Source organism: Elephas maximus, chromosome 11 (assembly GCF_024166365.1).
Source record: "Elephas maximus indicus isolate mEleMax1 chromosome 11, mEleMax1 primary haplotype, whole genome shotgun sequence".
NCBI lineage: Eukaryota > Metazoa > Chordata > Mammalia > Proboscidea > Elephantidae > Elephas > Elephas maximus.
This window is the reverse complement of record NC_064829.1, coordinates 107436713-107451316: the sequence shown is the minus strand read 5'-3', so window position 1 is coordinate 107451316 and position 14604 is coordinate 107436713. Positions and strand designations below refer to the sequence as shown.

At 39.4% G+C, this 14604-nt stretch overlaps 2 protein-coding genes across 2 annotated transcripts; both read right to left on the bottom strand.

Moving 5' to 3' along the window:
• Positions 1 to 1336: 1336 nt before the first annotated feature.
• On the bottom strand, positions 1337 to 2119 carry LOC126085433 (vomeronasal type-1 receptor 4-like). The gene has a single exon (XM_049900818.1). The coding sequence runs from the start codon at positions 2117 to 2119 to the stop codon at positions 1337 to 1339; it is 783 nt and encodes a 260-aa protein (XP_049756775.1).
• An 11317-nt stretch (positions 2120 to 13436) lies between these two features.
• LOC126086289 (vomeronasal type-1 receptor 4-like) lies at positions 13437 to 14378 on the bottom strand. The gene has a single exon (XM_049902442.1). The coding sequence runs from the start codon at positions 14376 to 14378 to the stop codon at positions 13437 to 13439; it is 942 nt and encodes a 313-aa protein (XP_049758399.1).
• Between the last annotated feature and the right edge of the window lie 226 nt (positions 14379 to 14604).

The window sequence follows — 14604 nt, the reverse complement described above, 5'->3', positions numbered from 1 at the left end:
AAAATATTGGAAATGGTTCATGGTGGTGGTTGAACAACATGCTGACATATTTACTGTCACATAACTGAACACGTGAAGATGGCTGAAATGGCCAATGTTTTCTTACCCATATATTTACCACAACAAAAAAAGAAAGAAAAAAAAAATACAAATAAAGTCAAAACAATACATGGAATTTTAAAAAACAAGTGGAGTTCATAATGTATAATTTCCTTTATATAAATACATAAAAAGTAAAATGATCTATGCTGTTAGACATCAGAATAATGGTTGGCCTGACAGTAGTAACTGGAATGGGATACAGGAGGCAAAGTTAAGGTATCTTTAATATTACATTATTGTATCTTTAATATTTAATAAACATGTTTAAATATTTTAAAAACACACCAGAATTCTCTCAAGTTGGGAGAAGGTGAATTGATTAGTGTTATAATATTGTCCTCATATTGTCAAGGTAGTGGTTAAAGGTATTAAATTCTTTGACACTGTGATTGGTTTTATGCTGTAATTTCTAGATTAAAACCTAAAAGAAAATTAATATTCAACCTCCACATAAAAGGGTTCCATGTGGAATTATTTAAAATAATTAAGAAGATATAAAAGCAGTGGGTAGAAAAAAGCAGAAGATAGAAAAAATAATAAAATAGGTATCAGGAAGAGCACAAAATAAGTTGATAAATCCAATCTAAAACATATCCGTCATAACATTCAACATAAATATGCTATTTGATCCTGTCAATGTCAAATATTGCTTGACTATATACTCCATTGGATATGTCTTTCAATCAATACAATACAGTTAAAACAGAAAGAATAATGTAGAAAAATGAAAAATGCATGTACGTAATTTTAACCAACTGATCAGCTAGCATGGTGATATAATTGTCAGGTAAAAGAGACTTTAGTGGTAAAGCAGTTTATTATTGCAATTAGTATCATTTTTACGTTTTTTTTTAACTGGGCAATTTTCCCATATTATTGATTGATGAATTAGAAACATAATCTGGCTGATATTTATACACACCCCCATACACACACACACATTTACATACATACAAATGTGCACGTGTGTGTGTATCACCCCCTCTTGTAATACAATTGTCCCATATATGCTTGAATTCTGTGTAATGAATTAACAACCTGAACCTTGTGGAAAAAAAAAAAAAAAACATACAATTAGGTATTTCTGATAAGATGAGGGGGTTTTGTCTTCTTTATCCAGGTAAAGCAGAGCATGGACACCCTGGAGTCAAGGCTAATGAGGACCAAGGGGTTGATGGTTGGGAAACATGCAGCAGTTAGTGGACCTATGTTCAATAACCACCAACTGGGCTGGTTAAAAACTCTTAAAAAAAAGGTTCAAAATGGAGGACAGGGTATAAAAAGACACAAAGGTGCTCACTAGGACAAGGATGTTTTGGGTGGCTCTGGTCTCAGGGGATGATTTGAGGAAGACATTGTTCCTATGAATGTGTTGGACTCTTTGCTTGTGTCTCTGCAGGATGAAAACCATGGAGCCGCTGGCCCAGAGCATGAGTCCCACACACACAACATCAGGGAATGCTAACAATAATACATACAGCGAGTCTGCAGTTTTGTCATGACCCACAGGAGAACAGTATCCATAGTCTTTTTTGTTTGTGATGGTTTTATTGCTCCAATTGATAGTCAGATACATAGGAAAAATTATATTTACCACCATGTGCAGAATCCAGCAGAGGACACTGGAGAAGTCACCGTGCTTGGGAGCTTTCACCTTAAGCTTTGCCCACCTGGAATTTATGGGGCTCATGGTGATGGCCTGGAAGATACTCAAGAGACAGGTGCTGACAAAGGACACACCCCGGCCCACTCTATAAACATAGAAAACAAGCTTGCATCCAAAATCTTTGAGGAAATCATTCCACCCAAAAGATGCCATGGTCTCTGGGATTCCTTTAAAGACAATGACCAAGGAGTTGGCTACAGTCAGGTGCTTGATAAGCAAATCTATGGACCTTGACTTGCATCCAGTGAAGTAAAGGAAGATATAATGGTAAAGAAGAGAGAAATCCCCCAGAATACCAACTGTAGTCTGGGATAAGAAGACCATTGCTACTGCAAAATCCCTGGTGGCCATTCCATCATTTCCCAGTGACTGGTATTTGTCTTCAGAGCCAGACGGTTCTGCACAGAAAGATAAGACATGGGCCACATGCATCATGTCAACTGAAACCTATCATTAATTATCACTTAGAAACATGGACTTAGATTTTTCTTTCAAGGGGTTTCTAAGAGGTGGATGCATAAATCTTTAAAGAGCACTTGGAATGTATGCTATGAAGACCATACATGTGGTAACTTCTTTATTTTTCACCAATCTATGAAGCAGGGACTATTATTACTTTCATTATAAAGAAAAGAACTTAAGTGTCGAGAGATTAACTGATTTGTATAAATTCACATGCTGGTTAGGGGTAGAGTAGGGATTTGAACCTGGCTGAACTGGTTGCAAAGACACCACATTTAACCACCATGTTCTACTAACCAAATGTGAAAAATGGTGTGCTGGTGGTTGCACATGACCTCCTCTGACTTCACAAGGGGGAGAATCGCCATCAGCATCAGCCCAAGGCTGATTTCTGTGAAGTGTGGTTCAGACATACCCTCACTCCCCAAACTTTTTATCAGTTCTGACACTACCAGTCCCTCTCACAGCACTCTCTACTTCACCGTTGTGTTTGATAATTTGTTGCAATGGCCTAACGGAACTCACAGACCATACTGATAGTTATGGGGTTTGTTAGAGAAGTAACAGGCTATACCTTGGGATCAGGATCAGGAAGCATTTAGGAAAAGCTTCCCTTCTTCAGTGTAAAACAGCTGTCTTGGTTTCTCTAGGCTGTGTAGGGCTTCTCTTGGCCCCCTCAGGAAAGGTCCTCTCAACCTCATCTGGACAGGCTTCTCTGGGCTCTTGGCCCTTGGCCCTCAGCCCTCAACCTGGCTTCTGCCCAGCTCAAGCAAGTGTTGCAAAGCTCACACCTCTTCCTGTAACTATCTGGAAGCATCCCATTATGACAGTAAGCCTTCTGCTCAAAGTTACTCATCTATCTCACTCTGTGGGTCAGCACCCCCTCTGTAGCTGCCTTCTTGGGAGGCTGGGAAGCCTACCACAGCTGACTCATGTCCATCTTCTGGTTCTGCTGCTGCTGTTTCTCTGACACTGGATTCTGCTGGGCTTGTCACTGCTACTCACTGTCTCTGGTGTTATAACTCTTTGTATTCTGGGTCTAGGAGTTTATCATCACAGGGACTGCATGTCCAAAAGACATGCTGTGCTCCAGGCTCTTCTAGGAAGGGAGTAGGTCTCCCCACCCCAGCTTCTGGAACTGGCTCCCTTTAAACCTTGTAGGATGGTAAATCTGACCAATTTCCTACAAATGTTCTATACATCTTCTTTGCATTAGCCACCCCCGCAAGGGTTCCAAGCTCCTTATTTGCATTCGTAGCAGGCTTTCCAATCACCTTGGTGAGCCACAAAACCGTGATGAGAAAGACTACATAAAAATCAATTCATTGTACCTCCCTAAGCTTATTGGCTGTGTTTTTCCAATAATCCAATACTGTATTACTTTTGAATTAAGAACTGTCAATTTAGTTTATATTGTTGATATTTTATTTTATAATGTTGGTTGTAACAAGTTTCCATTGATGTGTAAACATTTATTCTATAGGCCAATATCAATTATGAAAAAAGCTTTAAAGATTTTAAAGAAATATAGATTTACTAGTTGCAGTAGAATACTACAGAAACCAGCCTCAAGAGCAGGTTGTATTTAAGGAATCCAAGATTAGCTTTATATTAGGAGGGCAACAGTAAAAAAGTGACACACTTATTTTTATGCCAGAAACAAAATACAATGACACCTATAACAGGAACTCTTGAGCCATCTCATATTGTGCTCTAAAGTGTAGAACAAGAAATGCTAATAAGTGATAAAATAGTGAAGAGCATAAACTAAACCATCACTAATTTCAATTCATATACTCATCAATTAATTAATACATAAGTAAAAAATATTAGCAGTGAGGTGAGATTCATGAAAGATACTGATACATAAGATACACGTGGAAAAGGAAACCTATAAGGTATGATACCTTGTGCATTTTATAAATTGAAACGGTTGATTTTTTTTTGTTTGATTTTAGAGTACTTTTCAATCAGAGAAAACAGCACACAATACATTTGAGCTTGACAGCAGCTGTGTGAAACTCATTATTATCAAGTTAAAAAAAATTTTTTTTTTTTTAAATCAAGTTAGCTTTCCCTTAAATGCTGCTTCCATGGCTTCTACGGGAAATATAGCATCTCCATACAAACCAGACCATGGATGTCTCCAGGAGAGATACAATTACACCAAACAAAATTACAGTCTCCATTAAAGCGTCATACTCCAGATTTAGAGAAAACATTTCTATTCAAGCAACAACAATTCAGATTCACTACTTCTGCACAGGATTCTATGATTCACATAGTTTCATCCTGTTCTGTATTACAATCATTGAGGTGTTACAATCACACCTGAGTAATCCTGGCAATTTTTATGATTTCTGTACAGTAAGCTGAACAGCAGATTGGTTCAGAGCTACAGCCTTTAAGCATCTTTAAAATCATGTTTCATGATCACTAGTATTAAACACCAAAAGTTACTACTATTGAGGATGACACTAAATGACACTAGAAGCCATGAGGGATTGGGGCAGGGTCAGAGTCTGCATCTTCGTCTCTCTGTTCTCATTCAGATCAAGGTCAGAACTAAGTCCTGCTTCCTCTGTGACATTGGATCAGTTTTGAACACAGAAGATTTTCTCATTTCAACATGATCACTTACCCAAGCCCTGATATGTCTCTTTCCCTTACAGACTCTGCCTCTCAGCCTGATATAAAAAATGCTCACCTGACTCCTTCCCACTGCCAGGACAGTGGGCTCAGTGTGATGATCATGACTTCCAGGGCAAGTGTCTGAGGGACGCAACCAGACCCTGAGTTCCTGGTATTTGATTCTTTGTCCTCTCCTCCCCGTAGAACTGAAATTATCACTTCACCTCCAGTGGCATTCACAGGGAAGGCTTGGAGAGCTGACAACTTCTCCAGAAAATATTTCCCCAGTTGTTAATTACCAAAACCAATGACAAGTTTCTTGTATCTCCAAAGAGACCTGGGAAGCGTTTACAAGAGACTCTTTCTTGTCCAGGGTTCTGGAGACAGACAGTGTCTCCCATGGAGGGAGCAGGAAATGCTGAAGTCTGACACTTAGGGGACTTGAGTCTCTCTGGATTAAAAAAAAAAAAAAAAAAAGGAGATGAACCTTCTAATCTAACCTGTACTACCACCTGTCCTGACCCAGTTTTATCCTCCACTCTTCACTGGGCCTTTCTATTTCCACCTCCACATGTCATCCCATCTTATAGATACTTTGGAATAACTAGTTATTTCAGGTATGATATTCCATGCAGAACCCAACGACTAGCTGTGTCTATCCTCACCTCCTTAGAAATCTCAGGTCTGACCCTCATAATTTCCAAGGCCTTGGAAGTTTGAAGTTTTCTGAAGATTCTCTTTTTCTAATTCCAAGGTATTGACACTATCAGGATGCCATTTTACTCAATTTAGACTTCACTGCGAAATCTTTCTCTGCCTCACGTCACCCAGTCATAGAACTCAGTCTCCCCTTCATTACCTCAAAAAAAAAAAGGGCAGTTTAAGAAATTAAACTACTCATTGAATCACGTGGTCTTTGTTAAAGACACTCTAAGATGACATAGGAAGAGATGGCAGCACGCCATAGAAAACAATAAACTCTTAGAGTAATGGTTCTTCTCCCAAAGCCTCTTCAAGGCTGCTCTGCCCATGAAGACTCTCAGCTCCCTCCCCTCCCGCCCCAATTCACACAGTGTCTTACCCTGCTCGTCACCCTCTGCTCTCTCTCAGTTTCCCTCAATCCTCATCATTCACATTGTCTCATTTTTATACCGATAAATTTATTCTCCAAGTTTATGCCTCACCTACACATTTAAACCCATCCTGATTTCTGATTCAGACAGTGGTGTTTCTGAGCCTATGTTTTAGCATAATCCAAGAAAATAAGAGAACATATATATGTATATCCCTTCTTAAAAAAAAAAATGAAACCTGTCACTGCCTAATCGATTGCGACACATGGTAACCCAAAGTGTTACAGAGTAAAGCTGTGCTCCACGGGGATTTCTTGGCTGTGATATGTACAGAAGCAGACCACGAGGACTTCCTTCTTAGGTGCCACTGGGTGAGTTTTTGGTCTTATGTATAGGGAGCTCGGCTGATAGAGTGCTTAAAGCTCTCAGTTGCTAAACAAAAGTTTGATGGTTTGAACATACCACTCACTACTTGGGAGAAAGATGTTGTACTCAGCTTCCATAGTGTTTTATAGGCTTGGAAAGCCTGTAGGGACAGTTCTACTCTACCCTATAGAGTTGCTTTGAGTCGGAATCCACTTGACAGCAAAGGGTTTGGTTTTATACACTATATATATCTCTGTACACTATATGTGTAAGGCACCATGAGTCGGAGTCAACACAAAGGCAATGGATTTTGGTTCTTTTAGATGTGTACGTTCACTATGTATATATGTATACACAGTTTATATGCATATATTCAAAAGCGACTGCAGCAGTACATACACAGGGAACTGCCAGAAATTCAGGCTGGTTTCAGGAGAGGATGTGGAACCAGGGATATCATTGCTGATGTTAGATGGATCCTGGCTGAAAGCAGAGAATACCAGGGGATGTTTACCTGTGTTTTATTGACTATGCAAAGGCATTCGACTGTGTGGATCATAGCAAATTATGGATAACTTTGCGAAAAATGTGAATTCCGGAAAACTTAATTGTGCTCATGAGAAACCTTTACATAGAACAAGGGGATATTGGTTGCTTTAAAGTCAGGAAAGCTGTGCGTCAGGGTTATATTCTTTCACCATACCTATTCAATCTGTATGCTGAGCAAATATTCCGAGAAGCTGGACTATATGAAGAAGAAAAGCACATCAGGATTGGAGGAAGACCCATTAAAAACCTGTGTTATGCAATGACACAACCTTGCTTGCTGAAAGCAAAAAGACTTGAAGCACTTACTAACGAAGATCGAAGACCACAGCCTTCAGTGTGGATTGCACCTCAACATAAAGAAAACAAAAATCCTCACAACTGGACCAAAGAGCAACGTCTTGATAAATCGAGAAAAGATTGAAGTTGTCAACGATTTTGTTTTTCTTGGATCCACAATTAACACCCCTGGAAGCAGCAGTCAAGAAATCAAAACACATTGCATTGGGCAAATCTGCTGCAGAGGACCTCTTTAAAGCATTGAAAAGCAGGGATGTCACCTTGAAGACTAAGGTGCGCCTGACCCAAGCCATGGTATTTCAATCGCATCACATGCACGTGAAAGCCAAAGGAAGACTGAAGAATTGACGCCTTTGAATTCTGGTCTTGGTGAAGAACATTGAATATACCATGGCCAGCCAAAAGAACGAACAAATCTGTCTTGGAAGAAGTACAACCAGAATGTTCCTTAGAAGCAAGGTAGGCAAGACTGCATCTAACATACTTCGGACATGCTGTCGGAATGGATCAGTCCGTGGAGAAGGACATCATGCTTGGCAGAGTACAGGGTCAGTGGAAAAGAGGAAGACCCTCGGTGAGGTGGATTGACACAGTGGCTGCAACAATGAGCTCAAGCACAGCAAGGATTGGACGGATGGCACAGGACTGGGCAGTGTTTCATTCTGTTGTTAATAGTGTCACTATGAGTTGGAACCGACTCAACTGCACCTAACGACAACAACAACATATATATATAGGGTCACTATGAGTCACGATCAACACGAGAGCAATGGGTTTGGTTTTTGGTATATATATTTATATACTTATATATACTTTTTTTTTTATATACACACGTACATACACACAATACAGGTAGTCCACAAATACAATGGAGTTTCATCCAACGACTCCATCCTAAGTCGGGTCTGATGTAAGTCAGATAAGCACATCATTTTTTTTTAATTTTTATTGCACTTTAAGTGAACATTTACAAATCAAGTTAGTCTCTCATAAAAAATTTATATACCCCTTGCTATATACTCCTAATTCCTGTCTTCCTAACAAGGCAGCACACTCCTTCCCTCCACTCTCTTTTACCTGTCCATTCAGCCACCTTCTGACCCCCTCTACCCTCTCATCTCCCCTCCAGACAGGAGATGCCAACATAGTCCCATGTGTCTACTTGATCCAAGAAGCTCACTCTTCACCAGTATTATTTTCTATCCCATAGACCAGTCCAATCTCTGTCTGAAGAGTTGGCTTTGGGAATGGTTCCTGACCTGAACTAAAACAAGGTCTGAGAACCACGACCACCAGGGTCCTTTTAGTCTCAGTCAGACCATTAAGTCTGGTCTTTTTATGAGAATTTTTGGTCTGCATCCCGCTGGTCTCCTGCTCCCTCAGGAGCTCTCTGTTATGTTTCCTGTCAAGGTGGTCATAGGTTGTAGCTGGGCACCATCTAGTTCTTCCAGTCTCAGGCTAATGTAGTCTCTGGTTTTCTGTCTCTTGGGCTCATAATTACCTTGTGTCCTTGGTGTTCTTTACTCTCCTTTGGTCCAGATGGATTGAGGCCAATTAATGCATCTTAGGTGGCAGAGTAGTTTTTCTTTATATATTTTCTTTTGCTCTTTTTCATTGTTGTTGCTTTTGTATTGGCTGAGTCTTTATGTTTTTCTTGTTTTTTATTTTGATGTGTAGGATTGTTAGTGTCCTCTGTTGTTGCCTTAATATTTACCCCTATTGTTCTAAGTTAAACCAATCTTTTATTCCTTTATATCACCTCGACTTCCTCTTCATATGAATGATCTATGACTACAATTTTTATTCCCTGTTTTTTTGTTTTGTTTTGTTTTAATGCTGTCATCTTTTACATAATGACATCTCCATTTTCCTGTTTTAAGCATTTTAGCTTTGATTTATTTTTGTGATTTCCCTATTAGAGTTGATATTTTCTTGCTCTGTCCTGTGTTCTATGTTTGGGTTCTTGTGTGATGTTATTGACTTTCTAACTGGAGGACTCCCTTCACAATTTCTTGTAATTTTTGTTTGGTTTTTGCAAATTCCCTAAACTTCTGTTTATCTGGAAATGTCCTAATTTTTCCATCATATTTGAGAGAGAATATTTCTGGATACACAATTCTTGGTTAGCAATTTTTTTCCTCCAAAGCTTTACATGTGTCATCCCATTGCCTTCTTGCCTGCAGGTTTTCTACTGAATAGTCTGAGTTTAGTCTTTTTGACTCTCCTTTGGAAGTGATTTTTCATTTATCCCTAGCCGCTCTTAAAATTCTCTCTCTATTTTTGGTTTTGGCAAGTTTGAATATAATATGTCTTGATGACTTTTCTTTGGGCTCTACCTTGTGTGGGGTTTGATGAGCACTTATCTTCTCATCATTCACAATATCAGAAAAAAATTCTGCCAACAAATCTTCAACAATTCTCTCCATATTTTCTGTTATCCCCCCGTGTTCTGGTACTCCAATCACTCATAAGTTATTCCTCTTGATAAAGTCCCACATAATTCTTAGGGTTTCTTCATGTTTTTACATTCTTTTATCTGATTTTCCTCAAATATGTTGGTATCAAGTGCTTTATCTTCAATCTCACTAAGTCTGAATTTCATTGCCTCAGTTCTGCTCTTATGACTTTCTATTGAATTGTCTAATTCTGAAATTTTATTGCTAATCTGAATTTCTGTTTGCTGCCTCTCTCTTGATTCTTGCATCCTATTAAACTTGTCATTATGCTCTTGCCTAACCTGATTAAGTTCCTCTAATACTATGTCTGTTTGCTGCTTGTTTTTTTCTGCATTTTACCTGATCTCCTTCCTGATCTCTTGAGCTCTATGTATTAATCTTTTGTGTTCTTTCTCCTGTAATTCCAGGAAATTATCTTCATCTGGAAGGTTTCTTGATTCTTTGTTTTGGGAGCTTGCTGAAGCCATTGTGGTCTGCCTTTTTATTTGACTTGATATTGACTGTTGATTCCCAGCCATCAATAAGTTATTTTATTTATTTTATGTTTGCTTACTGTGTCCTAGCTTCTTGTTTTGTTTCGTTTTGTTTTGATACACCCAAAGAGGCTGCTCTACTGAGCAAGTTTGATTATTGGTGACTTTGAAGCTCAAACGTCCTGTCACCAGGTGGATAGAGCTGTTACTAAGTATGTGAGCCCATTCACTTTTCTTGTATGAATTCAGATCAGGTGTCCAGGTAGTCAGTCACCAAGTGTGTGGTACACCACCTACAGTCCTAGATGAGCAGGGGTGATTTGTGTAGACATAGGTATCTGGGTGCAGTAGGGGGTCACACACTAAGCAAGGCAAGGGGCTGACAACCACCCCTGAGTGTCTTTGAGGAAAGCATGTCTTTGTTTCGCAGAGCGTGTAGGTGGGTGGGTGTTTCAGCCTGACTGTAGGCGCAGTGGGTTTTGTGGGCACCCAACACTTTTGGCTGTAAGGACTGGGAGGTACCACTTATTCTTGGACCCCTGTCATGGGTGGCTAAGTGTCATGGGTTGAGCCACCAATCCTTAGGCGTCAGATGTGGGTAGGTGAGGGCCCTGCTTAATGGGAAGAAAAAGAAATGGGAAGAGTGGTGTCAAAATTCATGAACCTACCAATCCACGGTGTAGCTGAAACTGTTGATGTTAGACTTCAGGTATATACCCTGTTGTACTGTGCTAATGAGGGCCTGCACTGTTGAAGTGGGCCCATGCAGCTCTATGCAGGGGTGAAAGGCATTCAAACTCTGTGGAGCCCTTCTTCCTGTGCCTAGGCAAATGAGCTGTTTTTTCCCTGAGTTCCTGGCTTAGGGGAGTTGGAAGAGTATTTTCCCTGTTTGTTAATTTGTTCCTTCTCCAAGGCCAGGAGAATGGCTCAGGGTGAGTGCAGGACCATTCTTCCAGTCCAGGGTATGCAGCCAACCAGGACCCCATGAAAAGTGGGAAGAGAACAGGTAAGTGGAAGAGATGTTGTTCCCAAAGGGGTATTTTTGGATCCACACAGTAGGTTAAACACAGGTACTTATCTTTTGCCATTTGTTCTGGATGGTTGAGCAGGGTCTCTGCTGCTTATTCTTTATGGATGTGGAAAATGCATTTGGACACCTCTGTTTGTCTCACCACTCTCACAGCAACAGAATCAGCCTGCAGGGTACTGGTTCCTGCAAGGTCAGGCCAGGCAACTCCTCACGGCTTCTGAACAATTTCTCCCTACCCCTGCCACTCAGTTCGATTCATCAACTTTGCCTTTTGTGTACAGGGCTCCTAGCTTTTCATATATAACTGATTCACTTGTTTTTTTCAGGGCTTAGTTGTAAGAGGGACCACGGGAAGCATCTGGCTACTCTATCATCTTGGCCCCACCTCTAAGCTCCCTTATATTTATTTATTTATATATCCATCCACCCATCCATCTACACATGTGACATATTTTTATTGTCATTTATCAAAAAGCCCAGGTGGCACAGTTGTCAAACGCTCAGCTACTAACAAAAAGGCCCCCAGTTTGAACCCATCAACTGCTCCACCAAAGAAAGGTGCAGAAGTCTGATTCCATAAATATTACAGCCTTGGAAACCCTATGGGGCAGTTGTACTATGTCCTATAGGATCTCAGTGAATCAGAATTGACTCACCTTAACGGGTGCCATGCCTCACCCCTACTTATACCCCCTAAGTACTTCTGCTAAAATCTTGTTGCCTTTCAGTAAACCTCAACATGTTTGGCCTTTCTCACCTTGCTACTCCCATGCCTTCCACCCCATCTTGGAAGTAGTCTTTACTGAAGCAGGTCGACAGGTATTTCTTCCATGGTACAACTGAGTGAATTAGAACCACCAACATTCAGGTTAACCATGGAGCTCAAAGCAGTTGCTCCACCCACTTTGAAGTCCACTACCCCACAGTATACACAAGGAACATAACTTTGCTGATGGTAGATCTTCAGCAAAATGATATTATTATGAAAATAAAATATAAATAATAAAAAAAAACAGTTGGTCATTATGCCTAGTGAAATAATTCAGTCACAAAAGGACACATATTGTATGACCCCAAGATAAACAAAGTTTATTAGTGGTTACCAGGGGTGGTTAGGAGGGAGGAGGGAGGAAGACACAATGCTTACGGGAAACAGAAATGTTAAGGGAGTTGGAAAAATTGGGGAATGGTTCATGGTAATGGTTGAACAACACATTGAACATATTTAATGTCCCTGAACTGTACCTCTGAAGAAGACTGAAACACCCAATGTTCTATTACCCATATATTTACCACAATAAAAAAAAGAAAAAAAAAACTCAAAAAATACAGATAGAGTCAAAACAATGTATAGAATTTAAAAAACTATAAAGAATAAAGAATTCATACCATATAATGTCATTTGCATAAAATACATAAGGATTGAAAATGATCTATGCTGTTAGATATTATAATAGAGGTTACCCTTGAGAGTAGTGACTATAATGGAGCACAAGTAGGTAAATTTAATATATCTTTAATATTTAATTATGTACAATTATGGTTTTGTAATGGGTTATAATTAATATGTAATGTGTGTTTTACATATTTTAAATACATGTGAGTTTTTTTTTTGTTTTTTTTTTTAGATTAAGAGAAGTTGAATAAGTTAGTGTTATAATATTGTCCTTACATTGTCAAGGTGGAAGTTAAATACATTAAATACCTTGACACTGTCATCAGTTTTTAAAAGTATGCTGTAATAAAATCTAAGAGAAAATTAATATTCCACCTACACATAAAAGGGCAACATGTAGAGATATTTAAAAAATAACTCAGAAGAAGATAGAAAAAATAATAATAAATAGAGCAGGTCTCATAAAGAGCACAAAAATAAGTTGATAAACCCAATAAAGAAATATACACATTATGACATTCAGCATAAATATACTAACTAGTCCTCTCAATACCAAATATTGCTTGAGTATATTCAATTGGATATATTTTTCAAGAAATGAAATACAGCTAAAACAGAAAGATTTAAAATAGAAAAAGAAAAACTGCATCCTGTGTCATTTTAACCAACTCGTCAACTAGCATGGCAATGGAAACATCAGATTAAATCAACTTTAGGGTTAAAGCAGATTATTATTGTTGTAATTAGTATCATTTTTATATTTCTTGCTGTGTAATTTTCCACTATTATTGCTAGATGCACACACATTTGTACATACACAAACATACGCACATGTGTGTATGCACCACTGCTCTTTGGTAATATGATTGCTTCACGTGTACTTGTTTATGTGTGATGAATAAACAAACGACTGAACCTTGTGCAAAAACACACATTTAGGTATTTCTGATAAGATCAGGGGATTTTTTCTTTCTCATCCAGGCAAAGCACAGTCTGGAGACACGGGAGTCATGGCTCATGAGGACAAAGGGGCTGACAGTTGGAAAACATGCAGCAGTTAGCACAGCCATGTTCACCAGCAACCAACTGGGATGAGTAAAAACAGACTGACAAATGTTCAAGATGGAGGAGACGGTGTAAAAAGACACAAATGTGCTCACAAGGACAAGGATGGTTTGGGTGGCTCTGGTCTCAGGGGAGGATTTCGGGGAGACATTGTTCCTATGAATGTTTTGGACCCGTTGCTTGTGTCTGTGCAGGATGAAAACCATGGAGCTACTGGCCCAGAACATGAGTCCCACACACACAACATCAGGGAATGCTAACAATAATGTGTACAATGAGTTTGCAGTTTTGTCATGATACACAGAAGAACAGTATCCATAGTCTTTTTTGTTTGTGATGTTGTTTTTGCTCCAATTGCTAGTCAGAAACACAGGAAAAGTGATATTTAACAGCATGTGCAGGATCCAGCACAGAAAAATGGTGAATACAATGTACTTGGGAGCTTTCACCTTAAGCTCTGCCCACCTGGAGTTCCTGGGGCAAATGGTGATGGTCTGGAAGATACTCAAGTGACAGGTGCTACCAATGGACACACCCCTGGTCACTCTGTAAACATAGAAAACAAGTTTGCATCCAAAATCGTTGAGGAAATCTTTGAACCCAAAAGCTGCTATTGTCTGGGGAATTCCTTTAGAGAGAATGACCAAGGAGTTGGCGACAGTTAGGTGCTTGAGAATCAAGTCTGTGGACCTTAACTTGTGCTCAGTGAAGTACAGGAAGATATAATGGTAAAGAAGAGAGAAATTCCCCAGGATACCAACTATAGTCTGTGAAACGTAGATTATTCCTATTGTTAAATCCCTGGTGGCCATCCCATCATTTCCCAGTAACTAGTATTTGTCATCAGAGCAAGAGGGTCCTGCATGGGAAGATCAGACATGGTCCACATGTATCATGTCAACTGAATCTCACTATTCTCCACCTACCCTCAGTTCTTACTTAGAACCACATACAAATTTTCTTCTATTAAGAGGTTTCCAAGAGTAGAATAGATAACCATTAAAGAGCACCTGTTATGTAGGAGGCGGTGCTATGAAG

What these genes read in the sequence shown, in the direction of transcription:
- LOC126085433 (XM_049900818.1), bottom strand. Translation starts at nt 2,119, where the DNA reads ATGGCCACCAGGGATTTTGCAGTAGCAATGGTCTTCTTATCCCAGACT.
- LOC126086289 (XM_049902442.1), bottom strand. Translation starts at nt 14,378, where the DNA reads ATGGCCACCAGGGATTTAACAATAGGAATAATCTACGTTTCACAGACT.